At 42.2% G+C, this 20308-nt stretch overlaps 2 protein-coding genes across 2 annotated transcripts; one reads left to right on the top strand and one right to left on the bottom strand.

The window, feature by feature from the left end:
* Positions 1-2893: 2893 nt before the first annotated feature.
* LOC134753667 (uncharacterized) lies at positions 2894-20235 on the bottom strand. Its single transcript, XM_063689609.1, has 7 exons — positions 20052-20235; positions 17955-18163; positions 17113-17260; positions 15153-15296; positions 5537-5625; positions 3970-4103; positions 2894-3027 (listed from the first exon to the last, which is right to left on the bottom strand). The coding sequence occupies exons 1-7, from the start codon at positions 20131-20133 to the stop codon at positions 2919-2921; spliced, it is 915 nt and encodes a 304-aa protein (XP_063545679.1). The 5' UTR covers positions 20134-20235; the 3' UTR covers positions 2894-2918.
* Positions 6057-9990, top strand: LOC134753445 (uncharacterized). The gene is made up of 5 exons (XM_063689320.1): positions 6057-6166; positions 6213-6357; positions 7813-7867; positions 8202-9272; positions 9350-9990. Exons 1-5 carry the CDS (start codon positions 6057-6059, stop codon positions 9382-9384), a joined length of 1416 nt encoding a protein of 471 aa, XP_063545390.1. The 3' UTR covers positions 9385-9990.
* Positions 20236-20308: the final 73 nt, after the last annotated feature.

The following is a 20308-nucleotide window of genomic DNA, read 5'->3' as shown; positions in this document are numbered from 1 at the left end:
TTGTTCTTATTTACTGACAATTTGGTTTGACCAGCTAGATTGCTACTGACGGTACCTAGTTGGTTAAAATTTGTAAATTACTTACATATAGTTGGTCAAACCAAATTGGCAGTAAATCAGAACAATAAAAAATTCTCATCTTTTTCTTTTGGGTGCTAGTACTAGTGTAAGACAAAAATAGTATGAGATTCTCTGTCTGTTTGAAATGAGACAGTCCTTTGACAAACTATAGTATTAATTAATAGGATGGTCTGAAATATATAGTCGGTCAAGCAACTCTTGTCAGTTGAAAAAGGCGAGAAATTCAAATTTCCTATGGGACGATGTCCCTTCGCGCCTATTTTTTTTTTTATTCGCTGCCTTTTAAGTGACAATATTTGCGTGCCCAACTATAGTATTAATAGGATGAACTTAACTTTCCTACTTATGACAAGGCAGTCTTAGAGCTTAGAGCAAGGCTTAGAGCTTTAGCCTGTCCAGCGGTACGAAAAAAAAAACGTTTTTAATGATTTAGTGACCCTACACACGAGCGCTTTTTCAACGCGCGTTAAAAAGCACTTGAATCTGCCCGCACGCTAAATTCGATTTGAAGACCAAGGCTTAAAGTTGAAAATCCAACAACGCTTCCTAAAAAGCGCTACCGCCATCATTTAAATAAATGCACATGTTTCCATTTGTGTCCACGCTTTTTTAACGCGCGTTGAAAAAGCACTCGTAAAAATGAGGCTTTAAAAAGTTGTTATTTTGTAAATTCTCATGGTGGCATTATGTTTTTTATATTATAATGTGTAAGTGAAATTATGAGTTTTGTGTATTCATACCTAAGCTTTGTAGATATAAAGCCTGACTAGGAATATATGATCACGCGCCATGTTGCGGAATTTCACTGGAACTAATTTTTTCATACTATACTAAACTGTCACCCTATACATGAGAATGAACAGCGCCCTCTTGACAATGATCATATATTACTGGTTAGGCTTTAGTATTCCTTGTTTTATGATCAACATCCAATTTCATTATATAGTTATTTGTTATACAAGGGTTGTATTTTACCCGCGAGTGTGGAATTGAAACATGAGCAAGCGAAAGGATTCTATAGTTGAACCACGAGCGAAGCGAAGTAAAATACATTTGCACCCGTGTGTAACACAAAACTTTTCCCCTCACTATAGCGAGGAAAGTGCAACATCCACAGGCGTTAGATCATCTTCATCACTGGAATCACTAATTTTTTTAAGATATTATAACAGAAAACACTAGAAATTCTGATTTTTACGTGAGTCTGTGAGAAGAACAGTAAAAATTTTGTTGACAATGTTGACATTTCTGTTCTGACGTATGAAATGTCAACGATGCGTTTTGAAATTGCATCGACTCAACTTGTGCGTTCAGAATTATATTTAACATCATTACAAAAAATCTAACGTTTCTTATGGAATTTTAAGGTTTATGACTTAAAATTATTAAATAAAGCTAAATTTGGTATTTTTTATTAGATTCTCAAACCATTTATTTAATGATAATTAATATCGAACGAACCATTATTATGAGCGTTTTACGTTTTGCTATCTGTCAAGCTACTTAAACACGCTCCATCCAAGGTCAAATTACTTTCCCCACTAGTGGATAAAATGCGTTTTTCCCCGCTTGTTTTAAAGGATAATAGACGGCTTTCCGAGCTAGTGAGGGGAAAAGTATTTTACTGGTGTGATATGTAATCTATGGAAAACTGACTTAAGGCCAGTCCAGACGGTGACAAGTTTTGCCCAATCTGATAAAATTGCCTGATCAAATCAGGTGGTGTGGACGCGAAAATGAAATTAGCTCGATGATTTCACTTGATTTATAAACTGAATTAATGATGATTTTCTGTAAATAATTTAATTTGTTCTAATACTTCGAACAGTATTCACTTGATTTAATTTTCAGATTTTGATCGATCAAATTGAGATGCGGACGCAAGTGCCGATTTTCGACGCTAATTTGCGCGTTTAGTTGTATTTTTTTAAATATTTCGAACGCTCGAATCAGTGTATGTGATACTAAATTATCAAAACATATTTTTATGAGATACCTATATTATTACTACCTGTCATTAAATATACTGTTTCTAGATGATTTTATTTATTTTTTCAACTTTTAATTTATTATCTTTCTCTTTTACTCCAATTAAGGCATAATTAGAGTGACAGAGAAAGATGCCCGCAATTTGCGAACTTCGCTGTTCGCGGTTATAGCAAAGTTTCCAGAAAAACCAAGGCAACACCAGTTAGAAAGTCAAACTAATTTATTTATAGAGTAATTACAAATGTTTCCTAGAAAACAAACTCACCCATAATGGAAGCAATTAACATAATTATGATTTATAATTACATTATTTACTTAATATAATTATTCTTGGTAAATCGGAATAAGAGATTAAGTAAATAATAATAAAAATGTCTCTCTATTCAAAGTTTAGAGACTATAGACATCCAGATTGCTAATTTAAGATCCGCTGTTTTGACCCTTAGCGTACCCTATTGATGTGCCGTCGGAAAGTTTCCTAAGTTGCGAAATTTCCACATGGAAAAATTTCGGAAACTCATAGTTTTGTACGGAGAACAAAAATATCCATTTCCAGACTGGATACTTTCGCTTCTCGTGAAAATTTCCGATAACTTCTATTTATATAAACTTTTCCAACCTATTGGAAGCAATTCCGCGAGTTTCACATCAGAAGCCCTACCGCGAACTAAATCGAAATTTCTTTATCCGCCTCTATCTCTCTTGCATGTTCGAGAGATAGAGGCAGATAACGAAATTTCGTTTTTGTCGATAGGCCCTCTGTACTCTTCGAGTCCTGTATTATCGTAGTCTATACATAAATACTAGATATATTAAGTATCACATAATCCAAAAACATTAATTTCGCTTCACTTGGCGACGGGCTTGTAAGCGAGTTTCCTTGATTTCATGGATATCCACTTGTGTCTATTGAAGAACCACATGAGCGCAGTGGCCAGGGTGAACCAGAGGCAGAGCCTGCAGAAATAAAGTACTTTAACACACCAGCTCGTAAAAGCCCTCTTGATACTTTGGAACCTCAAGTGGCACGAGCTTTCTCTGCCAAAAATGTGGGAGGTCGTGCCGCTCACGCATCGGCCTCCAGTCACCAAACCCGCTGTCTAAACAGCAATGCATAAATCGTCTGCAATAGACGCAAAGGACTGTGATGATGACTTTTAAACTGATGAGAAAATGGCATTTTATCCACAAGAGTGGCAAAGCATTTACTTGCAAATTTTGAGTTGTTAGGGTTCCGTACCTCGAAAGGAAAAAACGGAACCCTTATAGGATCACTCGTGCGTCTGTCTGTCTGTCTATCCGTCTGTCACAGCCAATTTTCTCCGAAACTACTGGACCTGTTTGTGACTCAAAGACGAACATGTAACGTAAACAAATGAATTTTAAACATAGGGGCCACTTTTGAGGGGCAAATGTGAAAATTAAAAAATAAAGTTTTTCAAATTATATTGTGTTACATATCAAATGAAAGAGCTCATTATGAGAATCTCAAATATATTTTTTTTATAATTTTAGGACAAACAATTTAGAAGTTATTCAAGAAAATAGGCAAAAAATGACCATTCCCCCCCTTTATCTCCTAAACTACAGGGTCTTGAATTTTGAAAAAAATACACAAAATAGATCTTTACCTATAGATTACAGAAAAACATTAGAAATGTGCAGTCAAGCGTGAATCGAGCTTAATTACTTAGTTTTTGATCCGACCCCTACGGGGTTTTTAAAGACATTTCACTCACGTTTCACATAAAAAATACATTGTTTAAATTGTGTAATGTACGGAACCCTTAGAACGCGAGTCCGACTCGCACTTGGCCAGTTTTTTTTATGTTGACTGGTAGAATTGACTGACATGAATGCGTCGTCTCACACATTGGTTGGTCTAGTTGGTATTGGTACCTGATGGACATCTGCCGGCGGGCGTCCAGCTCCGGCTCGGAGGTCCAGCGCAGGAACGTGGCCACGTCCTTGGCCATCTGCGCGGCCGTCGCGCACGTGCCGTCCGAGTATTCGATGGCGTCGTCCGTGAGTAACTGGCAACATTTTTACAAATTCACCCGAAATTTCAAACACGCCAAACGGCAAATACTTTATTGCAAATTGGAACAAATTACCCTCCAAAGTTGTGAACTATAAAAATGACAATCAATTTAACAAACTAAAACAGTCAAATCGCGCTGTATACTATGATTTAGACGTACCTAGCGTCTGCTGCCTGTCTCAACTCAAACGAAATAAATAATTTGTAGAGACAACTTAATTCCACCCACATTAGGCCCCAGCATACTCACGAGCGCTTTTTCAACGCGCATTAAAAAAGCGCTTGAATCTGCAGCACGCTATAAAATTGATTTAAAGACCAAGGCTTAAAGTTGAAAATCCAACAACGCTTGATAAAATGCGCTACCGCCATCCTGTGAATAAATACACACTTTTCCATTTGTGTCATTCGAACGCGCGTTGAAAAAGCGTTCGTGAATATGAGGCCTAATGTTAGCAAACATAACGGCTGACACTGATTTAAACTTTCACGATTTTTACACATTATCAATTTTTTTTTTTTTTTTTTTTAATTTATTGAATAAGGAAGCAAATTACAGTGTTTTAGATCATTACAAGACCCATCGTAGGCAAAACCTTATGGAGGTTTGTGTGCCGATGGGGAGTTCGAGAATAACATAAAGAAAAACAATATTATATCCTATATCATCATAAATATGATTCTTAGTATACATAGCTTGTGTCGTTAGTTTTTAATAAGTGCATTTTAACGACTTTTTTTATATGTTTACCATTTAAATATTTAGCACAAACAACTTCTGGCAGATCATTCAATATTTTAGGTAATATATATGTGTACAGCCTAGTTCCATATATGTTGTTATATTTGGGTATACAATATTTGTTTTGGTTCTGTAGACTTCTTAGTTTTGTACATCTTTTGTGTTCTTTTAGTTTAGTAACATGGTGATATTCTTCTGTTAGTATGGCTAGTTTACACATATTTTGAACTGGAAGTAAATTACAGTATTTGAAAAGTTGGGAATAGTCTGTTTCGTACTTCTTTTTGATATGCTTAGGTACAAGTGTCTTCAATAATCTTATTTGTAAGTTATATATTTTTTCTATATATGTTTTATAGGTTTTACCATAAGTACTCTGAGCGTAACTGATCACAGAGTCAGCAAGGGCTAAGTACAACATACGTAGGGTTTTGTACGGTAACTTATATCTTAATGTTGACATTTTACTTAGGATGGCTCTCAACTTATCGCACACATAATTAATGTGCGGTCCCCAGTTGAATCTGTGGTCGATTATAAAACGGGACTAAATTATACGCGATTAAGTCCCGTTTTATAATTAGTAATAACAGATACCGTCTAAGCTAACTGCACTAACTTGGCAGCGGGCATTTTTCCGCTTTTCGTGTATTTTCAGAGCATTGTGACACGAGTAATAATACCTGTCCCATAGCGATGGCTCCTCCCATAAAGTAGGGGTTGTAGTGTTGCCCATCTCGGAGAACCACGCCGGCTGGGGCGGGCACGTATCCTGACGACATATTATTAGATGACCAATATCATATTGTTAAGGGCCCTCCACACTCATGCGCAAAACGCGGCGCGAAGCCGCGAACGCGAGTGTGGAGTCTAGTTCGCTAATCATCGAAATCGACTCCACACTCGCGTTCACGGCTTCGCGCCGTGTAGTCTGGCTTTTATAGAGCTTTATAGAAATAAATAAATGAATGAATGAATGATGAGATCAAACAAAAAGATGTCGAACTTAAACATATCCTTGTTCTACGGTAGAACAAGAAGATTTTGAGAAGAATACCTAGTGTGAGAATGCCGCCGAGACAGACTTGTCGCGCCAAGCGCCAAGCGCGATGTAAGTTGGTAAGTGGTATCAACCAGGTTCTACTTTGTCATGTGGCAACACTGACAGATAGAATGACAGTTCTCATGGCGGGGAAAAGCACGATGGCGCCATTAGAGAAAAGATGGAGGTACGTGCATGAGGTGTTGGACGGCGCGGGGTGTACTGAGTCGGTACACGGTGCGCCTTCACGCTCTAACGAGAGCCTGCCCAGGTGAGTGTTTATACACTTATTTATGCGTATATAATCGACATCCTAGCTACATGGGAGTGGAACAAGGGGTTAACCAACGGTCCTTGGTTAACGTAGTTTCACTAAGGTGCAGTCCAATCTCGACATTGGACTGGGAAGCCCGGGGCTTCCCTGAGTGTGTATCGGAAGCACACAGGCAGGCATGTAGTACGGTCGGTTATGAGTTGGAGTATAAGGGCCGGATCTAGGGGGCAGGCATATGGAGGATCCCGTGGGGGCACCGCCCCCACGTCCAGGTGGTGTGCAGGACACCAGGGTACTAGACGGTAGTACCTAGTCTGGAGGCGAACCGAATCGTACGGGAGAGTCACTCTGGATAGGCCAGTAGACTGCACTCTCATATTGATACAGATGTGCGATGCCAACTCGGAAGTAAATTTACTTGTACATGTAACAGTGTGGTCGTAGGTCGACCCCTTCTCCTACTCTCATGTAGCATGGTGTTATGTGTATTCATGATGATATGTTTTGTTGCCCAGAGCAATCTATACCCAATTGGATTCAGGCACTTGTATTATGCATAGCTGGGTATAGAAGGCGCGACAAAAATGGTGGAGATGATCTGAGATTTCTGATGGTGGGAAGCCAGATTAGGTTTGGCTATTCCATCTGAAGATCCCCTTTGAAGGGCCTTGTAGCTGAGATTGTCAAATTAAGTTTTGAATTGTTTGAGCTCAAGGTACCTGTTCGGCGTATTTTGTTTTGAAAATACGTAATTAATTATTATTTCTTTCACAGCATGCAACGAAGTCTAATAAAGAAATATAAAATGAATGTTGTTTTAATTCCATAATACTAATTTAACCTTTGTTTGACTTTAGAGGTAAAAGGGTGCACCCTAGGCTAGATTAAGTGTTGTGAAATGTTGCGTAATTGTTATAATTATACATTTGTTCTTGTGTAATAATTTGTTTTAAGAATTTAGCCATAAGGTATTTTTTATGTTATGTTGGCCATCATACCTTTTATATGATTGTAAAAGAATGGTTGTTCCTCTTTTTCTTATCTATGCCCGTAAGAGTACGTTCGGATTTCATTTCATCATTTTATTTTCAGTGATAAATGAAAGAGCGTGGTAAAGAATGTCAGATGAAGGGCATTTAATAATTACTTTTATGAATTCGATTACTCATGATAATTTGTATTTCTTATTCGCGTTTAAATAGATTTACTATTTGGTAAATTTACCGATAAGCCAAAAAATGTTTCGGACGTGAATGAGAATTGGAACGCACCACTGTGCGCTGGCAACTCTGGCAAGACCCAACAAGTCAAGAAAAAAATCAACGAGGAAAAAACATAAGTTTCGCGGTATTCAAAGTTACTTGAGCGAGTGGCGTCCTGAGGTTTCTTGTTTAAGTTCATGGTTGTAAGTGTTCGTGGATAAATCAGTGTTGTGAGAAGTGCGATCTCAGTTCTGGTAAAGGAAATCATTTCCAAAGCGAGTTGCAGCAGAATTGTAGGTACGAACAAGTTGTAATGTACTGGGTTGAGCCGCCATGACGTTGTCGGCTTCCCGGCGACTAACTTTATCTTCGAATTATCAGCAAATATGTTAATATTCTTATGTAAAAGGTGGTAATTGTGGTATTCTGTGTACATTACAGCTGCACAAAGAAGTAGGGAATATACCTGGCCAGTTCGAGACTAGTTTTGTGATACGTATGCGCGTATTAATTCCACCGCCCGGACCGAAAAAAGAAAAGAAAACTTGTACGGCAGGACGGTTTCCAGGGTGAGTTTAAACAAGAAGTAATGGATACGTAATGATTTATGTATTTTGTTGGGAACATTCGACATGAAATCACCATATTAACAACATTACGCTGAAGAAAGTAAATGGGTGCACGCTAGTGCCTCCGCCGAGAAGAATACTACCTACATTTTTGAATTAGTTATTTTATAAAAATATAACGTTGACTAGTCATGGATGTAATCATGATGGTTGTTTATACCTTAAAATGTAGTGAAGGCTAACTGTGTTAATTATTTTCAGCCGTCACCATGGCAAGCTTGTACAGTCGGGTTAAGCTGCGCCATGAAAAATTACAAAAGGTGACTGCGGACTCTCAAGCCCTCTGGGAGCAGTTGCAAGCGGAGGGAGCTGTCAGTGAAGAGGAATTCACAGCAATCCACTTAAAATTGAAGCAATGCTTGGGGACTTTTGAAAAGGAGTTATTTCAATATTTAAGTGTCGAACCGGAGGCAGATGTGGTTGAGATGACCCAAGATCAACTTAAGGCTGAAGATCTATTGACAGAATTGGAAATTGCATTACAGATTGGCAAAAGGCGGAGTGAAACTGTTAAAAAATCCAAACTACCTGAATTAAGTCTTCCATCCTTTTCGGGGGACAAGTTGAAGTGGTGCGAGTTTTGGGACTACTCCATTGCAGTGGAAACTTTGAAGCGGCGTTACGGGTCAACTGACACTCTGATTGACGCACATTATACCGCCCTCAACAACCTCCAAAAGGCAGACTATACTAGTGCCAGCTGCCGTAGTGTCCTGGACAGTGTTGAACGGAATATCAGGGTGTTGGAGAAGCTCGGGGAACCGGTTGGAGGCAATCATTTGAGAGCATTAGTCTTGTCAAAATTCCCAGAAAAGGTGATCCATGAGCACCACCTCATAGGTGAAGCTACTGACTTGATGGCCATTAGAAATAATTTAGATAAAATTATCACAGCAATGGAAAAGTCAGCGGATACAGTTGTACCGAGTCCAAAGTACACTGCCGTGCCTGGCAGTAGCACAACTGAGGCGTTGCAAGTACGTACAGAAGTAAGGTCTCAGAGTAGCCGGAAGCGGAAACACGCGGGAAATGCTGGAGCACCACCATCAAAGCAAGCAAAGAGAGCATGCTTGTTCTGCAACCTGAAAGGACATGCTAGCAGGGACTGTCGCAAATACAATACAGTCGAAGCTCGGCAGAAGCAAGTAACGGGAAGGTGTCTACACTGCCTACGACGCAACCATAAGGCATCATCCTGCAAGCGCAAGATTGCTTGCTTCCGCTGTAAAGGAGACCACCTGCTTATATTCTGTCCCAATCCGGCCTCAGATGGTGAGGAACATGACATAATGGAGAAACTCTCTTTAAAATCCTTGTGTGCTACCTCTAACAAACATACCTTTTTGCAGACCGCAGTGGCAACTCTTCAAAACCCTCTAACTAAGAAAAGTATCAAAGGCAGAGTCTTCATAGACTGCGGTAGTCAGCGGAGTTACATTACTCTGGCAGCTGCAAAAAGGTTAGGCCTGCCTACCCTCCAGGAAGACCTTCTACTCATTTTCACTTTTGGAGCTTCTGAACCTCTGCAGACGTTAACCCCCGGAACAACAGTCAACATCCAGACGAAACGTGATGTCACTAAGCAGTTTACTGTAAACGTCGTACCAAGAATTACAGACAGTGTTCCGGTGACGTCCTTCAAGCATCCCGGAGTCGATATTGTTGCTGATGATGATACAGTTGGAGAGGTTGTTGATGTACTCATCGGGAATGACTACTTTGGCTCTATCCTCACAGGAAGAAAGATCCAGGTGTCAGAAGACTTTTGTTTATTGGATACGGACTTTGGATGGGTGCCCTCAGGAAAGCTTACTACTGGAGAAAGAAGCGAAGTCCTCTCAGTGGTCACATACTGTCAATGTCACACTCCTAACTGCCCATATTTCAGTGAGCCAGATCTGCCTTTAAGAAACATAGACGTAAGGTTCTTATGGTCATTAGAGAACCTAGGGATTACGGACTCTCCAAAAGCTACAAGACAGGAAGAAGCAGTTCGTTACTTCAAAGAGACCGTGCAATATGAGGAAGGCCGGTACTTAGTCAAATGGCCCTGGATTGAGTACCCACCAGATTTGCCATCAAATTTTGGATTGGCCTTAGGTCGATTGAAGAGTAACCTGAAAAGACTGGACCTGCATTTAATCAAGGAGTATGACGTGATCCTGAAGGAACAGCTGGACCTAGGAATTATAGAAGTCGTTACTAGAGGGTCAGACTTGAACGCAGACCACCCAATTCACTACCTCGCCCACCATATGGTGAAACAAGATGGCGGCGGCAAGGGGAGGATAGTATACGATGCTAGTGCCAAAACTACTGGACAGAAAAGCCTCAATGAGTGCCTTTACAGCGGACCTTCTATGTTAGAAGACCTAACGGCGTTACTTTTGAAGTTCCGAACTAAGAGGTATGGCATACTGGCTGATGTAGAAAAGGCGTTTCTACAAGTAGCACTTCAAGAGGATGATCGCGATGTCACAAGGTTCCTCTGGTTAAAGGACACAACCAAGGAAGCAACGGAGGATAACTTACTGTATCTGAGGTTCTGCAGGGTACCTTTTGGAGTTGTCGCGAGTCCATTCTTACTGACAGCAACGATCCGACACTACATAAACCAGTCAAACAAGGCCTTGCTGAAACAAGTCGCTGACAAATGCTATGTGGATAACTTAGTGACTGGAGCTGATAGCCTGCAGGAGGCTAAACAGATCTATGAGCAAACCAGAACAGTGTTTGAACAGCTGTCTATGAATATGAGAGACTGGATCTCAAACAACCAGAGCCTTATGGACAAGATACCAGAACATCATAGGTCAGTCAAACATGGACAGGTCAAAGTGCTCGGACTTATGTGGAATATCGAAGAAGATACGCTGAAACTGAATTTGACTGAGGACCACTTCAGTACAGATCCTCCGATAGACACAAAGAGGAAAGTTCTTCGGGCTCTAGCACGTGTGTATGACCCATGTGGTTTTGTATGCCCACTCATGTTGTCAATGAAGCTGATCTTCCAGAATATCTGTGAAAAGAAATGCAAATGGGATACAGAACTACCTACGGAGATGACACAGTCTGTGAAGAATGTCATGGAAAGTCTGAAATCCATAGTGAACACAGAGTTGCCGAGGTACATCGGAACAGATGTCTCAATGAGTGAGCTTAAGTACCACTTGCACTGCTTCACAGATGTCTCCAAAGACGCATATGCTGCCATTGTCTACCTTAAAGTGATTGAAGATGGACAAGGAAAATCAGTCTCCCTTTTGATGGCAAAATCACACGTGTCACAGACCAAAGACAAGGATGAATTGAAAATTCCTAAATTAGAACTTCTAGGATTTCTGATTGGAAGCAGACTCCTGAAATACGTAAGGAACCATCTTGATCTTGACATCGAGAAAGAATATTTGTGGTCAGATAGTTTGGTTGTGCTTAGTTGGATGAGGTCAAACAAACTGCTCCCACCCTTTGTTGCCAACAGGGTAAACGAAATTAAGCGTGACCATCCCAACACAGAGATGTTCTATGTCCACACAAAGGCAAATCCTGCTGATGTTGCCACACGTCCAGAACTGTTTGAAGAGAAAAGGCAACTGTGGTTTAACGGACCAGAGTTTCTTGCCAAGGAAGATTCATGCTGGCCCCAAAATAGACTCTATGAGGCACATCAGAACCTTCTTTCTGTTGGGGAGGTCCTGGGTGACGACCCAGGTGAGCTGACACAGGAAGTACCCATTGGTGATGACGCTGACCAGAGTGAGGCCCTAGAGCAAGGAAGTCCCAGTGATCCCGTTGAACCAATGGAAACCCAGGATTTAAGTAGACCTACAGAGAGTGGTGAATATCCTACTGATGGAAGCATGGAACTTGACAATCCTGACTATCACAAAGAAGGAGACATCCAGCAGCAGACGATTGTTTCCAAAATAGTGTCCGAGATAAGGGATCTGCAAAGAAAGCACTTCCAAGAAGAACTAGATGGTAAAAGAACACATTTAGCACGAAATCTAGATCTCTTTGTCGATGTGGACGGCCTTCTTAGGTGCCGCGGGCGTATGGCGAACACCACCTGGAGCTATGACATGAAGTATCCGATACTACTGCCAAAAAATTCTGAGTTCACTGACAGAATCATAAAGGAGACGCATGAGAGTAACTACCACGTCGGTGCTCCACATACATTGAGTATCATCAGGGAGCGGTATTGGATACCCCAAGGGAAAGCCCAGGTGATGAAGGTGTTAAAGCGATGTACCCAGTGTGTCAAACACGGCGGCGGTCCGTATCGTTTACCAGGCACACCGGCGCTGCCTCCAGAACGAGTAAATTACAACAGACCCTTCACTTACACTGGTATTGACTATCTAGGACCACTATTTGTGAGTACCCAGACTGGCAAAGAGAAGCGATGGGTAGCCTTATTCACGTGTTTGACAGTAAGAGCGATACACCTTGAGATCGTGAAGGACCTTTCGGCTGAAGAATGTCTCCTGGCCTTGCGACGATTTATAGCTGCTAGAAACAAGCCACAACGGATGTATTCAGATAATGCGACTTGTTTTAAGTTAGTCGCTGAAATGGTACAACAGCCATACTGCGTTAAGAATGACATCCAGTGGAAATTTATATGTCAACTAGCACCGTGGCATGGAGGGTTTTACGAGCGGCTTGTGGCCTTGGTGAAGCATTGCCTTAAAAGAACTCTAGAAAAACACCTTCTCAATGATACCAGGTTACTGACGGTGATGAAGGAAGTGGAAACGGTACTGAATTCAAGACCGCTGACACGAGTCGGAACAGAAGTGGAACATGTTCTCTGCCCGGCTGATTTCTTAAGCCTAGGACAATGTTTGACTATGAGACCATCTGCCGCAGATATTCCTACTTGTAACACTGCTACAAAGAGCGACCTGTTTGAGAGCTGGAAGAAAGAATGCAATATCCTAGAGGAATTTAAGAGAATGTTCGTCAAGCAGTACCTTGCTAGTCTGAGAGAGAGGTACAACAACTCGCCCAAGCAACCTAGAGTTAAATCTCATCGATCACCACAAGTAGGCGACCTTGTACAGGTTAAATCGGATCTCAAGAACAGAAACCTCTGGAAAGTGGGGAAGATCCACGAGCTGATCAGAGGAAGTGATGGTGAATGTAGAGTAGCGAGGGTCAAGGTTGACGATTCTACTTTAACGCGTTCCATTGGCCATCTCTACCCGCTGGAGGTAGATGACGAGACGCCTGAGGTAGAACCTGTAGAGGGAGGCTTGCCTGAGATTGAAGAGGACAGCGGGGAGTTGGAAGTTCCAACCAGCGTGGATGCTCACGTACCTGTGCTCGATGAACAACCGGAGATCGACGCGGATCATCTGGCTGGATGTGATATGACCAGTCACAATGAAGTCCCACCACCAGAGGAGCAGCCAGAGGAAAGAGGCAATGGGAGAAGCAAGCGGATCGCAGCCATTCGTGCCAGGGATAAAATCCTGGAGTGGACGTGACACCTGCTCGCCTTGCTGCAGTAACCTTCATTGTTGTCGGGAGTGTCGCGCCAAGCGCCAAGCGCGATGTAAGTTGGTAAGTGGTATCAACCAGGTTCTACTTTGTCATGTGGCAACACTGACAGATAGAATGACAGTTCTCATGGCGGGGAAAAGCACGATGGCGCCATTAGAGAAAAGATGGAGGTACGTGCATGAGGTGTTGGACGGCGCGGGGTGTACTGAGTCGGTACACGGTGCGCCTTCACGCTCTAACGAGAGCCTGCCCAGGTGAGTGTTTATACACTTATTTATGCGTATATAATCGACATCCTAGCTACATGGGAGTGGAACAAGGGGTTAACCAACGGTCCTTGGTTAACGTAGTTTCACTAAGGTGCAGTCCAATCTCGACATTGGACTGGGAAGCCCGGGGCTTCCCTGAGTGTGTATCGGAAGCACACAGGCAGGCATGTAGTACGGTCGGTTATGAGTTGGAGTATAAGGGCCGGATCTAGGGGGCAGGCATATGGAGGATCCCGTGGGGGCACCGCCCCCACGTCCAGGTGGTGTGCAGGACACCAGGGTACTAGACGGTAGTACCTAGTCTGGAGGCGAACCGAATCGTACGGGAGAGTCACTCTGGATAGGCCAGTAGACTGCACTCTCATATTGATACAGATGTGCGATGCCAACTCGGAAGTAAATTTACTTGTACATGTAACAGTGTGGTCGTAGGTCGACCCCTTCTCCTACTCTCATGTAGCATGGTGTTATGTGTATTCATGATGATATGTTTTGTTGCCCAGAGCAATCTATACCCAATTGGATTCAGGCACTTGTATTATGCATAGCTGGGTATAGAAGGCGCGACAAGACTGCAGCTCCAATTACAGGGAATTGGGCTGAATGAACGCAAAAAGCGAATCACAGCCCGCCTGCCGGGCGTCCCTGCACCAGGGATGTAACGGATGTGGTTTTATCGGAACCGAAAGCGGAACTAGATGTGTTCAATTTAGTTTATCGGAACCGGAAACGGAATCGGAACCGAAAACGCAACCGGAATTTACTTTTTTTTACTTACTAACATTTACCACACACATCACACAGTCAGTAGTCAGTGCTGTCAGTAGGTACACATTACACAACACATACAAATAGGTAGTTTTAAATTATTTGCCACCAATTTGTATTGCGCCGCGACCGAGGTTAGGGTGAAGCTTGGTTGCAAGCCGTGTGATACGTGTAAAACGCAGGTCACAAAATGTTCCTTTTACTCCGTCCTAAATCGTCTTTATGTCCCATTCGCAAAATCAGACATTTTTATGAGGGATCACTCACTGGCGTTTATTAAACGGCCAAAACGCATCACTTAGCTATATACTGATAACCGATAATGAGGCTTTCACGAGTACATCTCAGTAATCGATATTAAGGCCCCTCCACACTAATCAACGAACTAGGCTCCACACTCGCGTTCGCGGCTTCGCTCCGCTTCCTTTAGAAATGGACACATCACTATAGCGCGGCAAGAACTGACAGATAGCCATTGCGTAATGGCGTCGTCAAATGGAGTTTCCCGAGCTATGTCTGTTTTTATTGTATTAAAACTTTTATTTGATGATGATTGGTGTATTACTTTAACAATACCTGTCCCTATTCCCTGACTGTATACCTGTGAGCAGCGAAAACACGTAGTCTTCACCGCCGTGTCTGCCAAGCACTATGAGGGACAGGTCTGGTGGATAGGAGCCGTTGTTTGCGTAGCGTGCCGCGTTCTCGTTCGGATACGGGCTTGGGAAATAGTCGGACAGACGGCCTGGAAAAAAGAAAAAAAAAACAATTGACAAATGACTTGAACAAGTGTCGATGTAATAAACCTATGTAATAAACGCTATCATCACCTGGACCAACATAAAGATTAAAAAAGTTTATTGCCATAACTAGAAATCTAACATTCCTTAAACCTTAATTAAGTATAATAACAATACGAAGAAGTTGGACATCTTAAACATAGTCGGTAGGTACAAATACAAAAATACAAAATACAAAATTCTTTATTTTATAATAATTTACATTTTTGTGATACAGGGGATGGAGCCGCCCGGTAAGCAAAACAATGCTTTATTATAAAGGTAGGACGACTTTGAATTAAACTGAGATCTTGCAAAGTAAGTTCTCGTACGTAAAGAAGCAGCTACATTTATCATTTTTCTTTTGGTTTTATAATTAGGGTTGTAGGGTATCAATTTGTGTTTTTTTTAATATTGTTTGCAGAACATATAATTTTCTTACCGATAGAAGATCACTGGTTTGATAAAGTAGTTCAGTAGGATATAATATTTTTTTGAAGTACATCACTTTTATGAGTGCACGTTGAGCTCTTTCCAGATAGATGAAGCGACTTTTCGCTGCACCACCCCAGACCGATATGCAGTACAATAAGACAGATTGCACCAGGGAGATATAGATTTCGTTTAAGATGTTGCGAGGCTTTGTAAGATTTGTTTTACCTGGTGCAATGTGCCTTAGCGACTTAAAGATCCAAAGCAATTTTCTGACTCTACCGATTACTTGGTCAAGGTGAGAATACCAATTTTAATGCTCATCTAGTTGTACACCCAAATATTTTGTTTCAGAGACTTTTTCAATAGTTGGACAGGTTGGTAGGTACATTCATTTAAATTTCATACCGTTATAGGCAATGGGTACCAGTCTCAGCCTGTGCTAGATATGTTGTGTACATATATCCAGCGCTGATTTTCAGCCTGGTCCCTTTATATATATATATAATATATTTCCGGTCGGTCTGTCTTCAATAGGTTGTAACTGTTGTAAGGTGTGTGCAACTGTATACATATATTGTTTGTGTGTGAGTGTACGTGTGTGTATATGACTTGTATACGCATAAGAGTGATACTTGTAAATATAATATGATGATGATGAATGAATATAACATGATGGTCCTATTAGGGTTCCGTATACAAAGGGACCTTATTACTAAGACTCCACTGTCCGTCTGTTTGTCACCAGGCTGTAATCTCATGAACCGTGGTAGGTAGTACCTGTGGCCTCTCGAAGAACTCGCCGGTCTCATCAGGACCGTTGCGCACCATCACTTCAGCCGCCTCCGCTTTAGCCTGCTCCTCGGTGTGTGACACGCCCACCAGGTTACGGAACACTATGTACATATGGGTTTCGAATATAGCGATTAGAGGGCGAGCAGTATTGCTGTCTCTCTCACCCTAATCTAATCTGGAGCATCGTATCCAGTCCTCCAACAGTACCTGGCCTCTCGAAAAACTCGCCGGTCTCATCAGGACCGTCGCGCACCATCACTTCAGCCGCCTCCGCTTTAGCCTGCTCCTCTTTGTGTGACACGCCCACCAGGTTGCCGAACGCTATGATATATAGCCCGCTCCAGATTAGGCAGCGTGAAGCCGGGAACGCGAGTGTGGCGGAGTCTAGTTCGCTACTCAGCGAAATCGACTCCACACTCTCGTTCGCGGCTTCGCGCCGCGTAGTCTGGAGCGAGCTTGATGGGTTTCGAATATAGCGATTAGAGGGCGAGCAGTAGTGCTGTCTATGTCACCCTAATCTAATCTGGAGCATCGTATCTAGTCCTCCGTCAGTACCTGGCCTCTCGAAGAACTCGCCGGTCTCATCAGGACCGTCGCGCACCATCACTTCAGCCGCCTCTGCTTTAGCCTGCTCCTCGGTGTGTGACACGCCCACCAGGTTGCGGAACGCTATGTATTGGCAGGAGTGGCACGCTTTGCATATCTGCAATGAGAGGTTCGGTTAAAGTTAAGTGGCACTGAACTCTGCTGGCACCACCACCATTCGTGTCGCATCTCTTTCCTTTGACATACAAAACAAAAGGGATGCAACACGAATATTTGCCAAATACAGCGAAGTGTGGTGCTGGCATTACGCTGTTCGAATGGCATACACGCAAACGCCATAAGCTCGCTCCAGACTACGCGGCGCGAAGCCGCGAACGTGAGTATGGAGTCGATTTCGCTGATAAGAGAACTAGACTTCACACTCGCGTTCGCGGCTTCGCGCCGTGATTCGCGCATGAGTGTGGAGGACCTTTTAGACTCCATAGAGATCTTTATTTGCATACCAGATATTTTAAGGCCGCTTCAGACTACGCGGCGCGAAGTCGCGAACGCGAGTGTGGAGTAGATTTCGCTGATTACCGAACTAGACTCCACACTCGCGTTCGCGGCTTCGCGCTGCGATTCGTGCACGAGTGTGGAGAGGGCTTACACCGATTAATTAGCACAGTAGTGTCGCACTGCAATACAGAGGGCCTACCGCGGGTACCGAAATTCGCAAATTGCGGGCATGTCACTAAACGCCATAATTGGAGTAAAAGAGAAAGATTCCCGTAATTTGCAAAATTCGGTGTTCGCGGTAGGTCCTCTGTTGAAGTAAAGCTGCCTTTCCAACGTTTTTGGCAATGTGTTACCTGTTTATAAACCTCATATCCGCGCCGGATGCTGGCGTGGTCCAACGCCTTAGTCCAGCCATCATGGCTCCACGGCTGGTGATGGGAGTGAGCCAAATCCGCGTACGAGGCCTCCACGTACGCATTCTCGAGTGCGTATAGGAGCGCCCCTGCACCGGCGCCGATTACGCCTAACGTTGATAGCAGGATGGTTTTTGCTCTTGGACATCCTGAAGAAATTAGGGTCTTAAGGGTTGAGAGTCACTTTTTGCAGGACACTTTCTGCTAAGGAAAGGATATTCTTTCTCTATCCCTCTTAGTAGAAATTGTCCGAAAAAAAGGTACACGTAATGAGCTCTTTAGTCATATTTCAACCTTCCATATTTGGTGTATTTTCTATGAAAAGGGACCTTATTGTCGATGGCGCTTACGCCGCACAGCGTCGCGTCGCGCGGTATTGTATTTATATATTATCTGAGCATCGTTAATAATGGCGTAAACGCCATCGACAATTAGGTCCCTTTTTTATAGAAAATACCACATTTAGTGTGTGAATATGATATTTCTGCTTTTTGTCACGCGCAGGCCCGGATAGAGACCCGGGGCCCCTAGGCACTTGGTATGGCACTTAGAATTTAGGGAGGTCCCTTCTCCATCCCAAAATCATTGCTAGGTTGCCTGGGCCTGTGGGCCTAGACTGAAATCCGGCCCTTGTCACGCGCAAAATGACGATAAAAATCTCGTACTCTTACCAGTCTCAAGCTAATCACTTAATCAGATGTTATTTCATAATCATAATCATATCATAATCATAATCGTTTATTGCAATCATGGTATTTAGGGCCCTCCACACTCGTGCGCGAATCGCGGCGCGAAGCCGCAAACGCGAGTGTGGAGTCTAGTTCGCTAAACAGCGAAATCGAGTCTGGAGCTCGCTTTACAAGGTGTTGGTTCTTTCATTTTAGACAAAGAAGAGTGAAGAGTGTTTCGGGCCGTATGCTTGTTTGCCACCGACGTAGTATAAAAAAAATGACAGTACAGACATGGACCCTACTAGGGCGTGGTAACATTTTTAAAACCTTAATTAATCTAAAACTAAGTTGCACACAAACATAAGATAAAGATAGAATGTAACATAAGTATATCAAACAATTCAAATAAAAATTATAACATATAGGCATAGAGTAACTTATACTAGAGCGGTACTGTCGTAGTAAATTTTGTAACCCCAGTAAATTCACTGCCATCTGTCGACACACTTTAAAACTAAAAATGAAGATTTATAAAAATACGATAGAATGTATTTAAATATAGATAAATGATTTTTTTTATTTGCATTAATTATTTTTATGATTTTGACCCATGTTCTTTCACTGATATGCGTTAAAATTGTTAAATAACAAACGAAACCGTCAACGCCATCTATACGACTGTAGACCAAAACTAGTAGCGCCCTCTGAACAAGAATCAAATTTTCTTGATTTTCGAGGCACGTTTTTTCCTTGGACTGTATCCATCTATTACGAAGTTATATCTATCTTTGATATAGGGTATTTGACAAATTTTTATTAATGGTATTAATCGATCAGGTTTGTTTTGAGGATCAAATTTAATGCCTGTATGGGAGCCATTGTCTTAAAAAAAATACAAAAGTCACGAATGATGGACAAAGCAGTTGACCAGTGGTAGTCCACTGTACAAAAGTGGACAACAGCGGCACAAACGCTATTACTTTAACCTAAAGCGAGGTTTAGACTAGCAAGAACTTGCATGCAATTTACGTTACATTGCCGACTACTAAGGTAAACTGCATTCAAAAGTTTGATCAGATACCGCAATGTAACGTAAATTGCATGCAAGTTCTTGCTAGTCTAAACCTCGCTTAAACCTCGCTTAAGAATTGCAAAACTCCGAAGGGCCCTCCACACTCATGCGCGAATCGCGGTGCGAAAAGCCGCGAACGCGAGTATGGAGTCTAGTTCGCTAATTAGCGAAATCGAACCCACACTCGCGTTCGCTGCTTCGCGCCGCGATTCGCGCACGAGTGTGGAGGGAGCTCGAGGATGATAATGTGGGTAAGGCTGAGGGTTAAGGATCTGTGGATGTCTGTTTAAAAACCTTGCTTGGTGGACAGCCGTCGATACTGCGATCCAAACACAACGAGGCTCTTCAACAGCTGACCTCTAAACACGGAAGACATTAAAATAGACTAAAATGTTTGGATAACAGTAAAAATTTATGAACACAATGCATTTAAAATATAAACTGTCAACTATGTTGACTTTTCTTCTGTTTAACGTCAGATGAGGCGAGAAGAGAGTTTTATTTTTAACATAGAGTGTGGCCTGCTCTACCCTCCTTTGACTCCTACAGGT

This window comes from Cydia strobilella, chromosome 27 (genome assembly GCF_947568885.1).
Source record: "Cydia strobilella chromosome 27, ilCydStro3.1, whole genome shotgun sequence".
Taxonomy (NCBI): domain Eukaryota; kingdom Metazoa; phylum Arthropoda; class Insecta; order Lepidoptera; family Tortricidae; genus Cydia; species Cydia strobilella.
Note: the sequence above shows the minus strand (reverse complement) of the source record. Positions and strands in the feature narration are given on the sequence as shown.